The 24,738-nt window shown below is 44.1% G+C and overlaps 1 protein-coding gene across 1 annotated transcript in view; it reads left to right on the plus strand.

The window, feature by feature from the left end:
• Positions 1 to 3,403: 3,403 nt before the first annotated feature.
• LOC100657159 (chymotrypsin-like elastase family member 2A) overlaps positions 3,404 to 24,738 on the plus strand; it is a 32,201-nt gene continuing 10,866 nt past the window's right edge. Inside the window, exons 1-7 of the mRNA XM_064279931.1 lie at positions 3,404 to 3,443; positions 3,732 to 3,820; positions 15,180 to 15,277; positions 17,513 to 17,641; positions 21,914 to 22,050; positions 22,856 to 23,001; positions 24,215 to 24,367. Of these exons, the coding sequence (XP_064136001.1) occupies positions 3,404 to 3,443; positions 3,732 to 3,820; positions 15,180 to 15,277; positions 17,513 to 17,641; positions 21,914 to 22,050; positions 22,856 to 23,001; positions 24,215 to 24,367 (792 nt within the window). The remainder of the gene's footprint in view (positions 3,444 to 3,731; positions 3,821 to 15,179; positions 15,278 to 17,512; positions 17,642 to 21,913; positions 22,051 to 22,855; positions 23,002 to 24,214; positions 24,368 to 24,738) is intronic.

Consider the following 24,738-nt stretch of genomic DNA (forward strand, 5'->3'; position numbering starts at 1 on the left):
CCTAAAAATTAAACATCTATGCTCATCTAAAGACTTCACCAAAAGAGTAAAAAGACCACCTACAGACTGGGAAAGAATTTTCAGCTATGACATCTCAGACCAGCGCCTGATCTCTCAAATCTATATGATTCTGTCAAAACTCAACCACAAAAAGACAAACAACCCAATCAAGAAGTGGGCAAAGGATATGAACACACATTTCACTAAAGAAGATATTCAGGCAGCCAACAGATACATGAGAAAATGCTCTCGATCATTAGCCATTAGAGAAATGCAAATTAAAACTACGATGAGATTCCATCTCACTCCAACAAGGCTGCATTAATCCAAAAAACACAAAATAATAAATGTTGGAGAGGCTGTGGAGAGATTGGAACTCTTATACACTGCTGGTGGGAATGTAAAATGGTACAACCACTTTGGAAATCTATCTGGTGTTATCTTAAACAGTTAGAAATAGTACTACCATACAACCCAGAAATCCCACTCCTCGGAATATACCCTAGAGATACAAGAGCCATCACACAAACAGATATATGCACACCCATGTTTATTGCAGCTCTGTTTACAATAGCAAAAAGCTGGAAGCAACCAAGGTGTCCATCAACGGATGAATGGGTAAATAAATTGTGGTATATTCACACAATGGAATACTACGCATCGATAAAGAACAGTGACGAATCTGTGAAACATTTCATAACATGGAGGAACCTGGAAGGCATTATGCTGAGCGAAATTAGTCAGAGGCAAAAGGACACATATTGTATAAGACCACTATTATAAGATCTTGAGAAATAGTAAAAACTGAGAAGAACACATACTTTTGTGGTTACGAAGCGGGGAGGGAGGGAGGGAGGGAGAGGGTTTTTTATTGATTAATCAGTAGATAAGAACTGCTTTGGGTGAAGGGAAAGACAACACTCAATACATGGAATGTCAGCTCAATTGGACTGGACCAGAAGCAAAGAAGTTTCCGGGATAAAATGAATGCTTTAAAGGTCAGCGGAGCAGGGGCGGGGGTCTGGGGAACATGATTTGAGGGGACTTCTAAGTCAATTGGCAAAATAATTCTATTATGAAATCATTCTGCATCCCACTTTGAAATGTGGCGTCTGGGGTCTTAAATGCTAACAAGCGGCCATCTAAGATGCAGCAATTGGTCTCAACCCACCTGGAGCAAAGGAAAATGAAGAACACCAAGGTCACACGACAACTAAGAGCCCAAGAGACAGAAAGGGCCACATGAACCAGAGACCTACATCATCCTGAGACCAGAAGAACTAGTTGGTGCCCGGCCACAATCGATGACTGCCCTGACAGGGAGCACAACAGAGAACTCCTGAGGGAACAGGAGATCAGTGGGATGCAGACCCCAAATTCTCATAAAAAGACCATACTTAATGGTCTGACTGAGACTAGAGGAATCCCGGCGGCCATGCTCCCCAGACCTTCTGTCGGCACAGGACGGGAGCCATCCCCGAAGACAACTCATCAGACATGAAAGGGACTGGTCAGTGGGTGGGAGAGAGATGCTGATGAAGAGTGAGCTGATTATATCAGGTGGACACTTGAGAGTGTGTTGGCAGCTCTTGTCTGGAGGAGGGATGGGAGGATAGAGAGAGAGGGAAGCTGGCAAAATTGTCACGAAAGGAGAGACTGAAAGGGCTGACTCAATAGGGGGAGAGCAGGTGGGAGTACGGAGTAAGATGTATGTAAACTTATATGTGACAGACTGATTGGATTTGTAAACGTTCACTTGAAGCTTAATAAAAGTTAATTAAAAAAAAAAAGTCATCTCCAATGGTATCAAGATAAAGGGGCTTAAGAATGAGACAAACCTAGCCGGGAATCACTGCTTTGTCACTTAGAAGTTGTTATGATCCATACAGTCGAATACTTTTGCGTAGTCAAAGAAACACAGGTAAACACCTTTCTGGTATTCTCTGCTTTGAATGAAGATTTATCTCACATCAGCAATGATATCCCTCGTTCCACATCCTCTTCTGAATCTGGCAAATCACTTTACCTCTCCGAACCTCAGCTTCCTCATCTGAAACATGGGATCCTCTCAAAGGTTTTTTTATAAGGATTAGATTAGATGATGAGGCAGTGGTGGTTTAGTGGTAGGATTCTCTCCTTCCATGCAGGTGACCTGGGTTCAGTTCCTCGTCAACGAACCTCACACACAGCCAACAACCATCAGTGGAAGCTTGCGTGTTGCTGTGATTCTGAACAGGTTTCAGTGGAGCTTCCAGACTAAGACAGATTAGAAAGGCCTAGTGATCTACCTTTGAAAATCAGCCAATGAAAACCTTATGGATCACAGTAGTTCAGCTGCCCATTCCATTGTGCATGGGGTTGCCTTGAGTTGGGGGCCAAGTGGACAGCCGCTTATAAGAACAAGATGATTAGATAACAAATGTAAAAGCATCTGAAACATACGTGGTGCTTGGTGACTATCCACTCTCCTTTCTTTGTTTTTACCTCTTCCTTAGAATCTCCTGCTTTCAGCCCAATTGGAAGATGGAGTCACTGGAAAACAGCAAAGTGCCATTATCTTGGAAGCAGATGATAAAATGCATCTTGTTCTACCCCAACAAAACTGTCCTCTGCCAATACCCTTCCCTTCATCGCATCACTGGGGCTGCTAAATCCCAACTGTGTGGGCCTGTCTTGGGCTTTTTCTACGTAAGCGTGTTTCCCACTCCAAACACAGTTTTTAAATCCTCACCACAAGGTTGTGAAGCAGACTGGGCACATGTTTCTCTCCTTGTTTCACAGATGGGCAATCCCAGGCCCAAAGACATATGTGACTTATCCAAGGTCGCACACCCATCTGGGGCATAACCTAGAACAGGATTTCTCAACCTTGGCATTACGGACATTTTGGACATTGTGGGACTGTCCTGTGCATTGTAGAATGTTTAGCAACATCCCTGACCTCTACCCACTAGGTGCTAATAGTACCCCAGTCCTGACCATGACAAACAAAAATGTCTCTAAACATTGCCAGATTTTCCCTGGTGGATAGAATGAACACTGTTGAGAACCACTGGCCTAGGCTATAGCTTGTTCAGCAGGCCAACTTAATCTTTTCTTGGAAAACACAATTCCAAAGACCAACAACCAATGTTTTTCTTCCTCCCCTAACACACAGTGTAATCTCTTGAAAGCGGATAGAACCCATATTTCAATACCCACTTTTGGCATCTTTTTCAAAGTCTTTGCAGGATGATGAATGGGAGAACACAGGAAAAAAATATTTGGACACAAACCCTTTTTTCCATTGGGCTTGAGAAAATCTCCATCTTGCATGCTCCTTTTGTATCTCTGGCTGATAAGACCTCTCATAAAACCAGGGCCTTTGGCCAAGCCATGTGTACAGAACTGCCACGGACACAACATGATCAAAGCACTACTAGTGTCTGCATTGGTGGCTGGAGGTAAGCCTTGTCACCCAGAGACACTGCTTTCCCCATCCCCTAGTGGAGTTAGGGGTGAGTAGGACTTCACTCTGCTCCACCCGAACTCAATCCTGTGGTTGTAAGGAACTTAGAGTGGAGTTCCAAAGAAGAGTTTCGAAGAAGTGGAACAAAGGACAGGACTTTATGGGAGTCCCCGGGATTCCTCCAGAACAAGAGTTTTCTCGTTGGGGTTGGGAATGCGACAACTGTAGTTTACTTGGTTTGAATCACTGCTCCCTGGACTCACAACTCTTTCTCTTTTTGTAGCTCTCAGCTATGAGCTCCCCACTGACCAGGACCAAATGCCCAGGGTGGTTGGAGGTGAAGATGCAGTGCCCAACAGCTGGCCCTGGCAGGTGAGTCCACTTCTTCCCTCTCTGCCTCTACTCATCTCGAGTCACCCCCTTTGCCCTTCAACCATGGGGTCTATTGTGCTGGCAAAGATGAGGATTGGTGGGGACTCAGAAGGCAGGATGGGAAACTCCACCAACAAAATAATTTCTATGGCCTTGACCAACCTTGGGGGTTGGGAGAAAGGTGCATTCTCCAGCTTAAGTATGGAGCGACTCAAACACACATATTCACAAATATATTCTTTTTTTTTTGAATAAGTTTTATTAAGCTTCAAGTGAACGTTTACCAATCCAATCAGTCTGTCACATATAAGTTTACATACATCTCACTCCCTACTCCCACTTGCTCTCCCCCTCTTGAGTCAGCCCTTTCAGTCTCTCCTTTCTTGACAATTTTGCCTGCTTCCCTCTCTCTCTATCCTCCCTTCCCCCCTCCAGACAAGAGTTGCCAACACAATCTCAAGTGTCCACCTGATATAATTAGCTCACTCTTCATCAGCATCTCTCTCCTACCCGCTGACCAGTCCCTTTCCTTTCTGATGAGTTGTCTTCGGGGATGGTTCCTGTCCTGTGTCAACTGAAGGTCTGGGGAGCATGGTCGCCGGGATTCCTCCAGTCTCAGTCAGACCATTAAGTTTGGTCTTTTTATGAGAATTTGGGGTCTGTATCCCACTGATCTCCTGCTCCCTCAGGGGTCCTCTGCTGTGCTCCCTGTCAGGGCAGTCATCGATTGTGGCCGGGCACCAACTAGTTCTTCTGGTCTCAGGATGATGTAGGTCTCTGGTTCATGTGGCCCTTTCTGTCTCTTGGGCTCTTAGTTGTCGTGTGGCCTTGGTGTTCTTCATTTTCCTTTGCTCCAGGTGGGTTGAGACCAATTGCTGCATCTTAGATGGCCGCTTGTTAGCATTTAAGACCCCAGACGCCACATTTCAAAGTGGGATGCAGAATGATTTCATAATAGAATTATTTTGCCAATTGACTTAGAAGTCCCCGCAAACCATGTTCCCCAGACCCCCGCACTTGCTCCGCTGACCTTCGAAGCATTCATTTTATCCCGGAAACTTCTTTGCTTTTGGTCCAGTCCAATTGAGCTGACCTTCCATGTATTGAGTGTTGTCTTTCCCTTCACCTAAAGCAGTTCTTATCTACTGATTAATCAATAAAAATCCCTCTCCCACCCGCCCTCCCTCCCTTCCTCGTAACCACAAAAGTATGTGTTCTTCTCAGGTTTACTATTTCTCAAGATCTTATAATAGTGGTCTTATACAATATTTGTCCTTTTGCCTCTGACTAATTTCGCTCAGCATAATGCCTTCCAGGTTCCTCCATGTTATGAAGTGTTTCACAGACTCGTCACTGTTCTTTATCGATGCGTAGTATTCCATTGTGTGAATATACCACAATTTATTTACCCATTCATCCGTTGATGGACACCTTGGTTGCTTCCAACTTTTTGCTATTGTAAACAGAGCTGCAATAAACATGGGTGTGCATGTATCTGTTTGTATGAAGGCTCTTGTATCTCTAGGGTATATTCCTAGGAGTGGGATTTCTGGGTTGTATGGTAGTTCTATTTCTAACTGTTTAAGATAATGCCAGATAGATTTCCAAAGTGGTTGTACCATTTTACATTCCCACCAGCAGTGTATGAGAGTTCCAGTCTCTCCGCAGCCTCTCCAACATTTATTATTTTGTATTTTTTGGATTAATGCCAGCCTTGCTGGTGTGAGATGGAATCTCATCGTAGTTTTAATTTGCATTTCTCTAATGGCTAATGATCGAGAGCATTTTCTCATGTATCTGTTGGCTGCCTGAATATCTTCTTTAGTGAAATGTGTGTTCATATCCTTTGCCCACTTCTTGATTGGGTTGTTTGACTTTTTGTGGTTGAGTTTTGACAGAATCATGTAGATTTTAGAGATCAGGCGCTGGTCGGAGATGTCATAGCTGAAAATTCTTTCCCAGTCTGTAGGTGGTCTTTTTACTCTTTTGGTGAAGTCTTTAGATGAGCATAGGTGTTTGATTTTTAGGAGCTCCCAGTTATCAGGTTTCTCTTCATCGTTTTTGGTAATGTTTTGTACTCTGTTTATACCTTGTATTAGGGCTCCTAGGGTTGTCCCAATTTTTTCTTCCATGATCTTTATCGTTTTAGTCTTTATGTTTAGGTCTTTGATCCACTTGGAGTTAGTTTTTGTGCATGGTGTGAGGTATGGGTCCTGTTTCATTTTTTTGCAAAGGGATATCCAGTTATGCCAGCACCATTTGTTAAAAAGGCTATCTTTTCCCCAGTTAATTGACACTGGTCCTTTGTCAAATATCAGCTGCTCATACGTGGATGGATCTATTCCTGGGTTCTCAATTCTGTTCCATTGGTCTATGTGTCTGTTGTTGTACCAATACCAGGCTGTTTTGACTACTGTGGCTGTATAATAGGTTCTGAAGTCAGGTAAGGTGAGGCCTCCCACTTTCTTCTTCTTTTTCAGTAGTGCTTTGCTTATCCGGGGGTTCTTTCCCTTCCATATGAAATTGGTGATTTGTTTCTCTATCCCCTTAAAATATGACATTGGAATTTGGATCAGAAGTGCGTTAAATGTATAGATGGCTTTTGGTAGAATAGACATTTTTGCTATGTTAAGTCTTCCTATCCATGAGCAGGGTATGTTTTTCCACTTAAGGATGTCCTTTTGAATTTCTTGTAGTAGAGCTTTGTAGTTTTCTTTGTATAGGTCTTTTACATCCTTGGTAAGATTTATTCCTAAGTATCTTATCTTCTTGGGGGCTACTGTGAATGGTATTGATTTGGTTATTTCCTCTTCGGTGTTCTTTTTGTTGATGTAGAGGAATCCAAGTGATTTTTGTATGTTTATTTTATAACCTGAGACTCTGCCAAACTCTTCTATTAGTTTCAGTAGTTTTCTGGAGGATTCCTTAGGGTTTTCTGTGTATATAATCATGTCATCTGCAAATAGTGATAACTTTACTTCTTCCTTGCCAATCCGGATACCTTTTATTTCTTTGTCTAGCCTAATTGCCCTGGCTAAGACTTCCAACACGATGTTGAATAAGAGCGGTGATAAAGGGCATCCTTGTCTGGTTCCCGTTCTCAAGGGAAGCGCTTTCAGGTTCTCTCCATTTAGAGTGATATTGGCCGTTGGCTTTGCATAGATGCCCTTTATTATGTTGAGGAATTTTCCTTCAATTCCTATTTTGGTAAGAGTTTTTATCATAAATGGGTGTTGGACTTTGTCAAATGCCTTTTCTGCATCAATTGATAAGATCATGTGGTTTTTGTCTTTTGTTTTATTTATGTGATGGATTACATTAATGGTTTTTCTGATATTAAACCAGCCTTGCATACCTGGTATAAATCCCACTTGATCAGGGTGAATTATTTTTTTGATGTGTTGTTGGATTCTATTGGCTAGAATTTTGTTGAGGATTTTTGCATCAATGTTCATGAGGGATATAGGTCTATAATTTTCTTTTTTTGTAATGTCTTTACCTGGTTTTGGTATCAGGGAGATGGTGGCTTCATAGAATGAGTTGGGTAGTATTCCGACATTTTCTATGCTTTGGAATACCTTTAGTAGCAGTGGTGTTAACTCTTCTCTGAAAGTTTGGTAGAACTCTGCAGTGAAGCCGTCCAGGCCAGGGCTTTTTTTTGTTGGGAGTTTTTTGATTAACGTTTCAATCTCTTTTTTTGTTATGGGTCTATTTAGTTGTTCTACTTCTGAATGTGTTAGTTTAGGTAGGTAGTGTTTTTCCAGGAATTCATCCATTTCTTCTAGGTTTTCAAGTTTGTTAGAGTACAATTTTTCATAATAATCTGAAATGATTCTTTTAATTTCATTTGGTTCTGTTGTGATGTGGCCCTTCTCGCTTCTTATTCGGGTTATTTGTTTCCTTTCCTGTATTTCTTTAGTCAGTCTAGCCAATGGTTTATCAATTTTGTTAATTTTTTCGAAGAACCAGCTTTTGGCTTTGTTAATTCTTTCAATTGTTTTTCTGTTCTCTAATTCATTTAGTTCAGCTCTAATTTTTATTATTTGTTTTCTTCTGGTGCCTGATGGATTTTTTTGTTGCTCACTTTCTATTTCTTCAAGTTGTAGGGACAGTTCTCTGCTTTTGGCTCTTTCTTCTTTTTGTATGTGTGCATTTATTGATATAAATTGGCCTCTGAGCACTGCTTTTGCTGTGTCCCAGAGGTTTTGATAGGAAGTGTTTTCATTCTCGTTGCTGTCTATGAATTTCCTTATTCCCTCCTTAATGTCTTCGATAACCCAGTCTTTTTTCAGAAGGGTGTTGTTCATTTTCCAAGTATTTGATTTCTTTTCCCTAGTTTTTCTGTTATTGATCTCTAGTTTTATTGCCTTGTGGTCTGAGAAGATGCTTTGTAATATTTCGATGTTTTGGACTCTGCAAAGGTTTGTTTTATGACCTAATATGTGGTCTATTCTAGAGAATGTTCCATGTGCGCTAGAAAAAAAAGTATATTTTGCAGCAGTTGGGTGGAGAGTTCTGTGTAAGTCAATGAGGTCAAGTTGGTTGATTGTTGTAATTAGATCTTCCGTGTCTCTGTTGAGCTTCTTCCTGGATGTCCTGTCCTTCTCCGAAAGTGGTGTGTTGAAGTCTCCTACTATAATTGTGGAGGTATCTATCTCGCTTTTCAATTCTGTTAAAATTTGATTTATGTATCTTGCAGCCCTGTCATTGGGTGCATAAATATTTAATATGGTTATGTCTTCCTGATCAATTGTCCCTTTTATCATTATATAGTGTCATTCTTTATCCTTTGTGGTGGATTTAAGTCTAAAGTCTATTTTGTCAGAAATTAATATTGCTACTCCTCTTCTTTTTTGCTTATTGTTTGCTTGATATACTTTTTTCCATCCTTTGAGTTTTAGTTTGTTTGTGTCTTTAAGTCTAAGGTGTGTCTCTTGTAGGCAGCATATAGATGGATCGTGTTTCTTTATCCAGTCTGTGACTCTCTGTCTCTTTATTGGTGCATTTAGTCCATTTACATTCAGGGTAATTATAGATAAATAAGTTTTTAGTGCTGTCATTTTGATGCCTTTTTATGTGTGTTGTTGACAATTTCATTTTTCCACATACTTTTTTGTGCTGAGGCGTTTTTCTTAGTAAATTGTGAGATCCTCATTTTCATAGTGCTTGACTTTATGTTTGTTGAGTCGTTACGTTTTTCTTGGTTTTTATCTTGAGTTATAGAGTTGTTATACCTTTTTGTGGTTACCTTATTATTTACCCCTATTTTTCTAAGTAAAAACCTAACTTGTATTGTTCTATATCGCCTTGTATCACTCTCCATATGGCCGTTCAATGCCTCCTGTATTTAGTCCCTCTTTTTGATTATTGTGATCTTTTACCTATTGACTTCCATGATTCCCTGTTATGTGTATTTTTTTTTTAATTAATCTTAATTTGTTTTTGTGATTTCCCTATTTGAGTTGATATCAGGATGTTCTGTTTTGTGACCTTGTGTTGTGCTGATATCTGATATTATTGGTTCTCTGACCAAACAATATCCTTTAGTATTTCTTGTAGCTTTGGTTTGGTTTTTGCAAATTCTCTAAACTTGTGTTTGTCTGTAAATATCTTAATTTCACCTTCATATTTCAGAGAGAGTTTTGCTGGATATATGATCCTTGGCTGGCAGTTTTTCTCCTTCAGTGTTCTGTATATGTCGTCCCATTCCCTTCTTGCCTGCATGGTTTCTGCTGAGTAGTCAGAACATATTCTTACTGATTCTCCCTTGAAGGAAACCTTTCTTTTCTCCCTGGCTGCTTTTAAAATTTTCTGTTTATCTTTGGTTTTGGTGAGTTTGATGATAATATGTCTTGGTGTTTCTCTTTTTGGATCAATCTTAAATGGGGTTCGATGAGCATCTTGGATAGATATCCTTTCGTCTTTCATGATGTCAGGGAAGTTTTCTGTCAGGAGTTCTTCAACTATTTTCTCTGTGTTTTCTGTCCCCCCTCCCTGTTCTGGGACTCCAATCACCCGCAGGTTATCCTTCTTGATAGAGTCCCACATAATTCTTAGGGTTTCTTCATTTTTTTTAATTCTTTTATCTGATTTTTTTTCAGCTATGTTGGTGTCGATTCCCTGGTCCTCCAGATGTCCCAGTCTGCATTCTAGTTGCTCAAGTCTGCTCCTCTGACTTCCTAGTGCGTTGTCTAATTCTGTTATTTTATTGTTAATCTTTTGGATTTCTGCATGTTGTCTCTCTATGGATTCTTGCAACTTATTAATTTTTCCAGTATGTTCTTGAATAATCTTTTTGAGTTCTTCAACAGTTTTATCAGTGTGTTCCTTGGCTTTTTCTGCAGTTATCCTAATTTCATTTGTGATATCATTAAGCATTCTGTAAATTAGTTTTTTATATTCTGTATCTGATAATTCCAAGATTGTATCTTCATTTGGGAAAGATTTTGATTCTTTTGTTTGGGGGGTTGGAGAAGCTGTCATGGTCTGCTTCTTTAAGTGGTTTGATATGGATTGTTGTCCCCGAGCCATCACTGGGAAACTAGTTTTTCCAGAAAATCCGCTAAAAAAAAAAAATGCAGTCAGATCCCTATCAGAGTTCTCCCTCTGGCTCAGGCTATTCAGATGTTAATGAAGCCGCCTGGGGAGGGTAGGGGAGGGAACAGAGAGATAGGAGAGTAGCACCTCAGAATATAGCCAGAGTTGCTTGTCTTGCTTGGAATGACTATTATATCTGAGACTCCCGCGGGACGTGTCGCCTATGTGTGCTGGCTGTGTGGAGATTGCCCCCGGGGGGTCTGGCCCGCTGGAGTCACGGTCAGATCCTCTGCTTCCAGCTCCACGCCCAGCGTCAAGGCTCCCCTACTGGGACGGTGCACTCTCGACTCCAAAATCAGTCGCTGCCTCCCAGGGACTTCTCGTCCCTCCAGCCGCGTAGCCGTGCCACCTCCGAGAGCCAGTTGGGTCTCCTCCCGGGGTTAGTTCAGATGGGTGGAGCAGGTCCCCGTGCTTGTGCCGTGACCGAGTGTCCCGACTGGGACGCTGTTCTCCCCGCTCCAATACCAGTCGCTGCCTCCCAGGGACTTCTCCTACCGGCTGCGTCCCACGCCACCCGCGCGACCCGGCTGGGCCCCTTCCCGGGGTTAGTTCAGGGGGGTGGAGCAGCTCTCCGTGTTTATGGCGTACCTGCGTCCAGTCCAAATCCCTGCGGGACGGTTCCCCGGCTCGGATGCTGCTCTTTCTGCTCCAAGACCAGTCACTGCCTCCCGGGGACTTCTCCTACCGGCTGCGTCCCACGCCGCCCGCGGAACCGGCTGGTCCCCCTCCCGGGGTTAGTTCAGGGGGGTGGAGCCGCTCTCTGTGCTTGTGCCGTACCTGACTGGTACGCTGGCTCCAGGCTCTGGAAACAATCGCTGCTTCCCCGTATTAGTTCGTTCTCTGTCTCTAAATCTGTGTTTGTTGTTCAGGGTTCGTAGATTGTTATGTATGTGATCGATTCACTTGTTTTTCCGTGTCTTTGTTGTAAGAGGGATCCGAGGTAGCGTCTGCCTAGTCAGCCATCTTGGCTCCGCCCCCCACAAATATATTCTTATATTCTCTATTCAACCAGATGTTTGCTTACAAATATATGGATATCTTATGAACCATTCATCACCATTATGCAAATATACCTTGCTTTAAGGAAACAATCAGTGCTGCTTATGCGAATTAATCCTTAACTACAGGCGAATCAATGTTACCAGTAAAAATAAGTGTTTACTCATCTTAGTACAATCATAATGATATCAAGACTTTTAAGGTATTGGGTGGGGCACAGGCACAAATTATTAGGACCTGTTAATCCTGGGGTTTTTAATCCTAGGACTCTCAAAGGAAATGTGTGAGGTTTATGTTGCCATATATAAATATAGTAAAATCTCTCTTATCTGACATGATTGGAAGTGAGTAATGGAAAGTTGGAAACCCTAGTGCTAGTGGTTAAGAGTTCGGCTGCTAACCAAAAGGTGAGCAGTTCAGATCCACCAGATGCTCCTTGGAAACCCTATGGGGCAGTTCTACTCTGCCCTATAGGGTTGCTTTCAGCCGGAATCCACTCAACAGCAACAGGTTTGGTTTAACTGAAAGTTGGTTATAATGAGATTGTTAAAAATCATACATATAGACTTTAAAATTTTTATTTTAATTTAGGACATGTAAATATACATTCGTTCACCAATCTTTCGAGTTCTTAACTACCTTTCTTTTAAAACCACCTCCAGAATGGATTATCTTCAATTTCATTTCTTTAAAGCAGAGCAATCCTTTGAAATGCTCATGAAGCAACCTGAGTAATGAGCCCTTCCAGATTTCTGACTTTTTTGCCCAGTCTTTTGGTTTTCTCACAGTCACCTAATTCAATAGTAATTTTTAAAGTCCCATTTATACAGTTTTTCCAAGCATTTAACTTAATTTCCATATAAATCAAAACTCTCTCTCTTTGAACTCATATGTTATTGGTTACATGTTTAATCAAATTATGTATAATTACAACACAACCACAACTGACACAAACAGCTTTGGAGACAAACCCAACTGAATCTGGGTGAACTTACAACATAAATGGTGGAGCATCTAGCAGGCTGCCAGCTCTGAGTGAGTCCGTGTGTGTACATATGTATATATATGCATGTACACATGTGGGTGCTTGTGTACATGGGTCTATATGTACATATATATGTGTGTCAGATGTGTGTGAGCACTTCTGTTTTTAGCTAACTTGGTCAGAGTAAGCCTCACATAGAAGGTAATCTTTGAGCAGAGACCTGTAGGAGGTAAAGGACAGTGGATGCTGATACCTGGGAAAAGAATACTCCAGGCAGAAGGAACAGCAAACCCAAGTCCCTGAGGCAGAGGTGAGCTTGGTGTATTTGCAGAACCACATGGAGACCAGTGTGGCCAGAGCAGATGGGAGTGGGAGCCAGCGAGGTCAGAGAGGTCATGTAGGGACTTGGAGGCCATCGTACAGTGGGGGGTTTTAACTGTTTGAGAGAGGGAGCCACTGGAGGGGCTAAGCAGAGAGGAGACAGAACAGATTTCCATTTAAAATGGATCCTTCCAGCTGCTGCATTGGGAAAATATGGATTGGGGTCTGGACCAGGGTGGGAGCAGGGAGAACAGATGGGTTAAAGTAAAAGTCCCATGAGAGATGAAGGTGGTTGGCACTAGCAGCTGAAGTAGGAAGAAAGGGTAAAAGAAAGTAGAAACTCCCTACATACTGTGGAAGCAGAGCTGACAGGATTTGCTGATGGATTTGGGTGACAGGTATGAGAGCAAGGGGAGTGAAGGATGACACCAAGGCTTTTGGCCAGAGCAGCTGATAAAGCTCGGTCACCATTTACTGAGATGTGGAAGGGCAGAATTTGGGGGAAAATCAGGAATTTGGTTTAAGGCATTAAATTTGAGGGCTGCGTCCTAAGGAAAGGAGCGCTGGTGGTACAGTGGTTAATAGTTTGGCCGCTAAGCAAAAGTTCAGCAGTTTCAATCCACCAGTGGCACGTTGGAAACCCTAAGGGGCAGTTCTACTCTGTCCTGTAGGGTCTCTGTGAGTCAGAATCCATTCAAGGGCAACAGATTTTTGTTTCTGCTTTGTTTTTGTCTTAAGGAGAGAGCTCCCAAGAAGGAGGCAATCCCAGCAAACCAAATTGCAGAAAGATGTTCAGAACAGAGTTATTTTTTGATAGCGTCTTTATTTAAACAAGCCCCGGTGGTACAGTGGTTAAGCATTTGGCTGCTAACCAAAAGGCTGGTAATTCGAATCCACCAACCGCTCCTTGGAAACTCTAGGGGCAGCTCTATTCTGTCCTACAGCATCGCTATGCATCAGAATCGACTCAAGGGTAATGGGTCTGGTTTTGGTTTTTATTTAAAATTTTGTTATTTTGTTTATCATGGATTTTTTGCATTAATTTTGGTATTTTTCAAATATTGCATAGAAATACTATTTATCTCAATCACAAAAGGACAAATAATGTACGACCTCACTTATATAAAAAGACAAGAACAGGCAAACATGTAGAGACCAAAGTTTATTACTGGTTACCAGAGGCTGGAGGAAGGAGGGGAAGGGAAGTTACTGCTTATGGAGCACTGAGTTTTTGGTTACAGTGACGGAAAAATCAAATTAATTTAAGGGTAATAGTTACACAGCCAATTAATATAATTGATGTCAATAAATCGTACACCTGTAAAAAGTTGAATTGGCAAATGCTGTGTGGTAGATACATCTACAATACAACAAAGAAAGAGCAGGTGCTGAGGCTGTTTATGTACAACCAAACACCTCATGGGATTTGGTTTCTTGGTTTGGAGATTTAGGGTCATGGCTTAATGGGACATCCCAGTTAACTGGCCTAACATCACCTTTAGTATTTCTGTTCTACCTCCTGGTTCCTTGCATAGTGCCTGGGGTCTTCAAAGCTTGCAAGCAGCCATCCAAGGCACTATTCCAAGGTCCCCATTCACCTGGAGCAACGGAGGAAGAAGGAGAGTAAGAATAGAAGGAAGAAATGGAATGTGTGGCTAATTGCCTACATGAACAGCTGCCTCCTTTGCCATGAGACCAGAAGAACGAGGTGGTGCCCAGCTACCATTACTGAATGTTTTTACCAAAGATTCTATAGAAGAATCCTGATCAGAAGGGGGAAAATGCAGAATAGAATTTCAAATTCTCATGAAATCCAGACTTTCTGGAGCCATGCAGGCTGGATGAATCCCTGAAACTATTGCCCTGAGATGATCTTTAAACCTTAAACCAAAAATATTCCCTGAATTCTTCTTTAAACCAAACAACAGTTTAGCTTAATTTATAAAGAATGTCTACCTTGAACATTGCTGTCTTTTAAGAACTATCTGTATGGGATCAAAGTGAAAGCAGCAACTAGAAAGATTAGATAGGAGACTTAGTGGGCAGTGAGTTTAGGTGAATGAGGAACAGTTTGGAAAAGGAAGGTGAGAATGGTTGCACAACTTGAAGAATGTGATCAATGTCACTGAATTATACATGTAGAAAAGATCATACATGTAGAAAGCCTGGTTTTCATGAGAATTTGAAATTCTGTTCCATATTTTTCCCCTTTGAATCAGGATTCTTCTATAGAATCTTATGTTTTGCTGTGTATATTCTCAACAACAATAAAAAAAGAACTAAAATCAATTAATTTTTTTTTTTTTAATGTGAAGGAAACATCACTTAAGTTGACTACTAAGTTCTAAACCTGAGGAGAGTGCCTTACGCACCTCACCCTGGTCTCAGCCCTGCTCTCAGGGATGCTGAAAGAGCAGAAACAGAGGCCTAACTACTAAAGCCTGCATTTCTTCCCAGGTCTCCCTGCAGTACAGCTCCAGTGGCCAGTGGCGTCACACCTGTGGAGGGTCCCTGGTGACCAAAAACTGGGTCTTAACTGCTGCTCATTGCATCAGGTAACTGCCATTCCCCAGTCACCCAGCCTGCTCTCCCCAGCAGCCAGCATGCTGCTCTGAGAGTTGGAGCCCAAGTGGCCTGAACCACACTATATAAAGAAGTCTTGCAAATAACCACTTGTCTGGCCAAGAAACCAGCTTCAGTCAATCTATAGTTCAGTCATTGGTCAACTGATGGGTCAATACATGACAGGTATTGAGTCTCATGATAGACACTGAGGGGAAGAGGGAGGGGGGAAAACCCAGTTCTTGCCCTCTTGGGGGTACTAGATATGGCCTCAGAATCTGGAATCAGGTTTTCTTGAGCAACTTAAATGAATCCTCCAAGCTCCAGTGCCGTCACCTGTAAAAAAGGGGATAAAAGAATTAACCAAAACCAGCAAACTAGTTGCCATTGAATCAATTCTGACTCATGGCAACTCCACGTGTGTCAGAGTAGAACTGTGCTCCATAGAGTTCTCAGTGGCTGATTTTTTAGAATTAGATTGCCAGGATTTTCTTTTGAGGCACCTCTGAGTGGACTCCAACTTCCAATCTTTCCATTAGCAGCCAAGTGTGTTAGCCATTTGCACCACCCAGCAACTCCTGACAGAATTAGGTGTGGATTAAATGACTTGATAGGTGTTAAGGTCCTGGCACTGAGTACTCGATAAAGGTTAACTATTACCATTACCAAGGTCCACAAGGGAAAGAAAGGCTCCACAGCATTGTTCACTTGTCCCCTTCCCTCCCTGTGACCTCCGGGTATTTTGCATGAGCTGGAGCTCACTGGGGCTTTGGTTGGGTCTGTGTTACTCTCTCATTGCTGGAAGTGATCCATCCTCCCCCATCTAAGTTATAAGCTCTGTGAGGTGGTGCGAAAAGGAAAAGAGGCCTGGACATCAAGACTCCCGGCTTCCAGTTCTGGATTCTAGTGGGACTCTGGACTAGTTGCCCCTTGCTAGGCCTCACTTTCCCCATTTGGAAATGAAGGATAGGGGATTAAACTAGAAAATGAGCTAGGATTCCCTGGGAGGAAATGATGGCTATTTCCTCTATGTGCATCTCATTCCCCACATATATAAAACCTAGAACCCAGTGCCGTCGAGTCCATACGGGGTTTATATTATTACAACTTTTATATTGTATTAGACTTTATAACTATTCTATTATAGTTATAATTAGTATTATATTGTTATAGTTATTATATAGTTTATATTATATTATAACACAGATGTAATATATTGCGATTACCCTGGGGTATACTATACAGTGACATCACTATGGGAGTACAGGAGGTATGGAACCCCAGTGGGTGACACTGTCAGAGAGAGTGACATCAAAAAGATTGTCTATAAAAATATCCCTGTAGTTAGTTTTGACAACAAAAGCATTTTTCATAAGCCTGGCTTACATGTATCAATATACCCACAAGGCTAAAATCCTGCGCTAATTTACTTTTTGAACCTTCTCATGCGCTCTGGTCAGAGCTGTCATTATTACCCAATTACAGTGACGCTTTGAACCACGTGGTTTCATTCACACGCACTACAAGCACGCACTGTTGTTTTCATTGCCGCCAGTGTTTTTATAGTTGCTGATTTTGTCAAGTTTTCTAATGGTTTAGCTACACTATTGCGGTAATTAGCATTTGTGGATGTGTATCTGTAACTTTTTTGAGAATGAAGCAGTAATTAGAGGAAAGGAAGGAGTGATATACAGAAATTATGATATATGAGTGACATTAGTACAAAAAACATTACTAAGGATTCCGTACAGTTTGGTACAGCAGCAGGTCTATGTGGGCGGTGACACCATGAGTTACCCCACTGGGTAACACCAGCCCTAGTGATGCCACTGATATTATGTCTCTATATAATAGCTCCAAGTAGTAGCTCACGAGGAGTCCCTGGTTGACACAAATGGTTAAGAGCTAGACTACTAACCAAAAAGTTGCTGTTCGGACCTGCCTAGAGGCACCTCAGAAGTAAAGTCTGGCGACCTACTCCAAAAAGGTCACAGCCTTGAAAACCCTGTGGAGCAGTTCTACTGTGCACTCATGGGATCCCCATGAGTCAGAATCAACTCGAGGGCAACCAACAACAGTGGCTTGAGCAGCATTTGCTTATTTTGGCCCATCATCCAAAGGAAGCCACTAAACCCATGCCGCTGGGGAGGGGTGTCCCTGCCCATGGGGGCCAGAGAGAGGAAAGGATAGCTGGAGCTGACCCTCTCTGCTTGGTCCTCTTTCCCCAGCTCCTCCAGGACCTACCGTGTAGCACTGGGCAAGCACAGCCTGTCCTCAGTGGAATCCGGCTCCGTGAATGTCTCGGTCTCCAAGTCGGTGGTGCATGAGAAATGGAACTCCAGCCAGCTCTCCAAAGGGTACCTTCTGCCAAGCGTCTGGAGATGCTTAGGTGGGGGGTGGCAGGGACAGTGGTAGGGGGGCTCAGCCCCACCTCCACCTTTGCTCCTTCTCTAGGGAGAGGAAAAGGAGCTCTGACCACATGGAGGTGGAGCCAGCCCCTCCTGCTCCACAGGTGCCTAGGGTGTGGGTGTTATTGGGGGAGCTCGGAGTCTCCTCCCAGTTAAGCTGCAGGTCCACCCTGGACACTCACTGACCATGTACCTACTCTATGCCAAGCCCTGCAGACACCGGGTGGATGCTGCAGGCCCCATGGCTGTCAGTGGAGTTAGGACAGTCTCTCGTCTCTCCTGCCTCCCTTCTCTGTGCTCCCCTCAAACAAGGAGGCCCTTTACGTTTTCAAGGATTTCCTGATACCTGTCAGAGACAGCCTGGAGTGACACATGCAGGAAGAAGACAGGGTTCTGGAGCTCTCTGAAGCCCCACAGCAGTTATTCCCCAGCCTGCAGGGAAATGCTGATAGCCTTCCCACCTCTCTTTTGAGATGCTTATGTACCCGACCCTCTTACCTTTTATGGAGCCCCGCCAGTGTCATATGACATGCTGGGGACTAGACTCTGGGTGCTGGACACAAAAATGCACAGGTCACTGTGCCTGCTCTCAAGGAGCTTGTGTTAGTGAGGCAGTGTGGGGTAGTGGTTAGGAATTGAGCTTTTGGTGCCTGATTGCTCAGATCTGAATAATGACTGTGCAACCTTGTGTGAGTTACTTAACCTCTCTGTGTCTCAGTTTCCTCTTGTGTAAAATAAGGATAATAACAGTGCCTACCTCTAGGGCTGTGAGGATTAAAGGAGATAATATATGGAAAGCACCTAAAAAGGGGCCTGGTACATAACAGGAGCCATATGCATGACCTCTCATCATCATCACAAGCATCATTATTAGGGCAATAAAAAGCTGTAGGTGCTGGGATATGTGAATAATGATGGAGGGGCCTGAGGAGTCTGCCCTCGAGGGTGGGAATGGGCAGGAGCAACTGGCTGATTTTGCCAGAATTCTCTCTATGTGCAGACCAAGTCGAGGCATATAACACGCCACATTAGAGATAAGAGCTCACATGTTTAATTACCCTTCTGGATGGGATCTTCCAAGAGCTGGGGCTGTGCCTGATTCACTCCTGAATCTCTAGCCCCTAACCCAGGGTGTGGGCACATAGTAGGGATGAAGGAATGTTTGCTGAACATCAGGTTTCTTCCATGAACACTAATCCTAAGATCCAGGTGGTGGTAAACAAAATCCAGAGTCTTAGCTTCATTCACACCTTCATTCAACAAATATTTGTTGAGCACCTACTGTGTGCCAGGCCCTGTTCTAGGCACTGGGGAAACAGCAGTGAAAGAGACACACAAGCTCCCTGCCCCATGAGGTTTACGTTAACTCCTAAACTTGAGCAGCTCCTTGTAGCTCCGAGGGATGCCCCTTGCTAATCCCACAAGCATGGGTGCTCCAGTGGTCAATGGCGTCTGTACCTGGCGACTCTGTCTTCTATTAGGACAGGCTGGACTGTCCAACATTCCAGAAACTCTGCCATCACAGCTTCCTTTCTAATAAGCTCTCTGCCCACCATAGCGGTTAGCTTTCACAATCCTACAAACACTTAGTGCATCCCTTGTGCTAGGCACTGTGCTAAATGTTTCCTGTGTATTGTCTTATTTACTCCTCACACCACCTTTAGGAGGGAAGCACTATTATTAATTATTAATGCCATTTTACAGATGACGAAGCTAAGACTTAGTGACGTTACGGCACTTGCACGAGGCTACAGAGCTAGAGAGTAGCATTCAATGGGTGTGACGCACTAAGCAGAGAGCCTGGTCATAGTAGGCCTTCAACACACACTTTTATCATTATTGGCACCATCGTTGTCATTGTGGTTATCTCCCTGCCGGAAGCAGAAGTCATCTTCCCTTTTCCCTCCTTCTCCATCATCTTGCTGGAATCCAGAGCTGCCCATCATCCTCCCCTTCCCCAATCCAAAAGGGCAAGTCTGCAGCTCCAGAAAGGCTTCCAGGAAGAAGCTACCCAGTCATCACTTCAAATCACAGAGTTTTACTTCAACAGGCATACAGCCTCTTCTGCAGCCCAAGATGCTACTCTTGGGTGGCTGCCAATAGCTCAATCTGCCACATCTTCCAAAAGGCCCCTCATCCCAGCCTGATGGAGAGCAGGAGAGAGCCATATGGCCACAACACTCGGGATCCTCTCATTTAATCAGCCAACAAGCATGGGGATCTACTGTTGTCCAGCACTGAGGAGGGCTTACGGAGGGGTCCAGGAGTCATGAGTCAGTCCCATCCCTCAAAAAGCTTGTTGGCACATGAACCAGCAACTACATTATCCTGAGACCAGAAGAACTAGATGGTGTCTCGCTACAACCGATGACTGCCCTGACAAGGAACACAACAGAGAACCCCGGAGGGAGCAGCAGAGCAGTGGGATGCAGACCCCAAATTCTCATAAGACCAGACTTAATGGTCTGACTGAGACTGGAAGGACCCCGGTGGTCATGACCCCCAGACCTTCTGTTGGCCCAGGACAGGAACCATTCCTGAAGCCAACTCTTCAGACATGGATTGGACTCTACAATGGGTTGGAGAGGGGCGCTGGTGAGGAGTGAGCTTCTTGGATCAGGTGGACACTTGAGACTATGTTGGCATCTCCTGCCTGGAGGGGGGAGATGAGAGGGTGGAGGGGGTTAGAAGCTGGCAAAATGGACACGAAAAGAGAGAGTGGGGGGAGAGAACAGGCTGTCTCATTAGGGGGAGAGTAATTGGGAGTGTGTAGCAAGGTGTATATGGGTTTTTGTGTGAGAGACTGACTTTATTTGTAAACTTTCACTTAAAGCACAATAAAAATTATTAGAAAAAAAGGTTGTTGGCAGATGAGACACATACACAAGACACTGGAGAGACACAAAACAACACTGGATGTGTCAGAGGATGTGGGTGGACAGAGAGTTTGAAAAAAGGCCTTTCAAGTCAGGAACTGCCAGGACAAGGGACCTGCCACAGAATGGGCAGGTGTGTGCTAGAGCAGTGACCAGCTGTCTAGCTGGAGAAAAGGATCAGTGTAGAGAAATTATGGAGGAGATCAGGAGGATGGTGCGTTAGAACTGAGAAGGCTGTCAGCCTTAAGGACCTTAAATGTCTGTCCCATCAAAGGGTGTCACTGTCCCTGTTATCTATGGCTATAGAGCAACTTACCCAAAATTTTAATGGCTTAAAACAACAGTTGTTCATTATAATTATCTCTCACTGTCCTGACTGGGCTCAGTTGGGCGGTTCTCACTCAGGGTCTCTCATGAGGTTGCAGTCAGATAGTGGCTGGGGATGGATCATCTCAAAGATTCCTCACGCACATGTCTGGGAGCTCATGCTGGCAGTCAGCTGGGACTACTGTCCAGGCCATCCACACGTGGCCTCTCTCTGTGGCCCGACCTTCTTCACAGCATGGAGGCTGAGTTCCAAGAGCCAGAGTCCCAGAAGGACCAGGCAAAAGCTGTATCTCCATTTAGGCCTAGTCTCAGAAGCCACATAAAGTCGCTTCTGCCGTAATGACAAGCCCTCCCAGATTCAAGGCGCAGGAACACAGATCCCACCTCTTGATGGGCAGTGTCATCACGTTGCAAGAAGAATGTGTGGGATGGGAGATCTTGCTGCTGCCATCTTGGAAAATATAATCTGGCACAACCACTGAAGGTTTTCTGAGCGACAGTGATGAATCTGGCAACACATGCAAGGTAGAACAGAGGAGAGAAAGACTAAAGGCCAAAAGGTCTTTTGATCTGAACATGTCCTGCCATTTTCTCAACCAAACACAGGAAATACATGGCAGAACAGACATCATCAGGCAATCATGGATTTTTTTTTTTTTTCTTGCTGAGCCTGGACAAGACCTCAGAATTCCTGACACACAGGACTGCCGGCAGCCATGGCTAGTTCATCAGAGTGGACATTGCAAAACAAAACCTATTTGCCAGCCCTGTTCTAAACTTTCTCCTAAAAGAGTTTAGAGAAATTAAGGTCTCCAAGCTCCACCAGGGTCAGAATGTAATCCTGTGGTTTTTACCACAGCTCCTCCAATCCCTCTTAGCCCTGAGAGAAGGCAGATTCACAATCAGCCTGGCTGAGGAGGGGTTCAATACTTCCAGCTGGGGTTAGAATCAGAAATAAAATTGGGGTAGGAAAAGTCAATGCTTTCCTTATGCTCTGCCTCTTTCCTGCCTGACCCAGGAACGATATCGCTCTGCTCAAACTGGCCAACTCCGTCTCCCTGAGTGACAAGATCCAGCTGGCCCGCCTCCCAACTGCTGGCAGCATTCTGCCAAACAACTATGCCTGCTACGTCACGGGCTGGGGAAGGCTGCAGAGTAAGTGGGAGCCAAGGCCGCCCCAAGACTTGGGAGGGGGATAGAAATGATATCAGCCCTCTACGGTCAGCGGTTCTTACCCCAATCATCATTCCAGGATCTTTGGAGGAAACAAAATTGAATTCACTGCAACAGGACTAGTTTGGTACCTTCACCAAACCAGAATATTTTTCCCATTTAGGGGACTCCAAATATCAGGAGGCTCACTGTCATTTTTATTACATGTCATTTTTATCACATCACATTTATAACATCACATGGATCTAGCTAAGCAAAAGCGGGATTTGTTACCTTTGTTATAAGGGTGTTTTACCTTTGTTATAAGGGTCTCAACCCAAGGGCAGAGAGGGAGCAGGCTTCAGGAATAGCCTAGAATCAGGGGCTGGAAGGCTAAAAAAAGCCTAGGAAACCTTTTCTCAGTATCTCTTTTCTTGGAGAACCTCCTTCATTCTTCTCCACATGGAAGAAAATGGCAGCCACTGCCAACAGCTCCCAGGTTTACATCCTCTCTGGCTGGGATCACTTAGTCCCAATCCTAAATTCCCAAGGGAAGAAACTCAGTGGCTTAGCTTGAGTCAGGTGTTCACCCCTGAACCAATCACCAGTGGCCAGAACAATGACCAAATCAGCTGTGAGGACACAATATAGGCAAGCATGGCTGCTCCCATTGCAATTCTATGGCTAGAGGGAAGGAAAATGGGCTAGAAGAAGAGGTGCTAGGCAGAAAGCACAAAGAGTGTCCACTACTTCCTTTCTCCTCAATAGACCGTTTACCCCATAACACTTTCTCTCTGGTCTCTTGCAGCCAATGGTGCTGCTTCTGACATCCTGCAGCAGGGCCGTTTGCTGGTTGTGGACTATGCCACGTGTTCTAGCTCTAGCTGGTGGGGCAGCACCGTGAAGACCAATATGGTCTGTGCTGGTGGTGATGGTGTGGTCTCCAGCTGCAACGTGAGTACAGAGAGTCAGGTGACCATTCTTCACAATGAAATGTGGCTGGGGGTGAGGAGTGTCTGGGGGTCATAGTATCCATCCTTCCACCTCCTGGCAAAAGCTCCCAGGAACAGTTCCAGACATTTGAGCAACTGGTCTTTGCCCTTGTAGTCTCCAGAGAAAATATTTTGAGGTTCCCCTCACAGTGTCCACAACCCTCATTGCCAGGAGGTCTGTCCTTGGGTCTCATCAAGCTCTCTCATTACAGTTATCTCTCTTCTTTCTTCTACATAGGAAGAGACTCAAGGGGAGGTATTCTCTGGGTTACCGGTTGCCATTCAGTCAATTCCTTACTCATGGTGGCCCCATGTGTGTCAGAGTTGAGCTGATTTTTTAAAGTAGATCACCAGTAATTTTTGTGAACCACCTCTGGTTGGACTCAAAAAGCCAACCTTTCTGTTAGCAGCTAAGCTTGTTAACCATTTGCACCACTCAGGGACTCCATTTTAAGAGGAATTCTACTTTATCTGTCAAGTTAATCCCTGTAATGTCCCAATGTGTCCCCTCAAGGTAGCTGCCACAGAAGCTATCCTCTGGACAGCACTTTAGCCAGAAGGAATTGCTATATCATAGGCTTCGAACCTCAGTGGACAGAGCAGGAAGGCACTCTGTCACTAACAGTGGGGACTTCCACGCACCCTTCACATCACACTGTGGCCTACACTCTCTGCCCTTATAGATCGCCTTCAGGAAAACTCCCTCATGCTCCCTCATCAGCACAGACCATATTGGTCTTCACTGTGCCGCCCCATCAGCCAGAGCTGGAAATATCCAATGGTGGTTAGGAGCATGGGGTCTTAACTCTGGGACTAGGTCTTGTCTCCTTCACTTACTGCCTGTACAACCTCAGACAAGTCAACCTCTGGGAGCTTCAGTTTTTCCTCATCAGTGAAACGGGGCATATTAACAGTATTTACCTCATGGGTTTTTATGAGGATTAAATAAGGGATATAAAGTGCTTGGCTCAGTTCCAGACACACAGAAAGATTTAATAAACGTTAGCTCTTGGTATCATGGTGCCATTTTGAGCTGTGACTGCTAGGTCCAGCTCAGAGGATATGGCAGCCCACAGTCGAGCAATATAAATGCATTGAGAACAAGCAAAACACAGGATTCTAATGGGCAGCCCCCTCCCCTCCTACCACATCACCCTTGCTCTATCCGTCTTCAGGGGGACTCCGGGGGACCGCTGAACTGCCCAGCATCTAACAGCGAGTGGGAAGTACACGGTGTGGTCAGCTTCGGGTCCTCCCTCGGCTGCAACTACTACCACAAGCCCTCTGTCTTCACACGAGTCTCCAATTACATCGACTGGATCAATTCGGTAAGAACCAGCAAGCCCTGGGCTCCCTGGGCTCACCCTGCTCATCTGCCCCCACGAGGGCAAAGCCTGTTGGGGTCTGAGAACCCTCCCCTTCCTTCTGAGAGCTAGGCAGGGGTCCCCTAGGAGGAGGCTGCAGGCTTGGGCAACTCCCTCATGGGCCCCAAAATCTCTGTGTGGATAAAGTTGAGTGAAAAGGAACATAGAGGACAGCCTTGGCCAGAGGGGTTAAAGACAAAGGATACTCCTCCAAACGTTAAGAGTGGGATTGCTAGGATTAGTATTTTATTTTCGTGTATCCATATGTATATGTATAGTTTTAAACCCTACCATTCAGTGCTATTAATAGTAGTATTTATCTGCAAAGCCTCAAA

Source organism: Loxodonta africana, chromosome 3 (genome assembly GCF_030014295.1).
Source record: "Loxodonta africana isolate mLoxAfr1 chromosome 3, mLoxAfr1.hap2, whole genome shotgun sequence".
Lineage (NCBI taxonomy): Eukaryota > Metazoa > Chordata > Mammalia > Proboscidea > Elephantidae > Loxodonta > Loxodonta africana.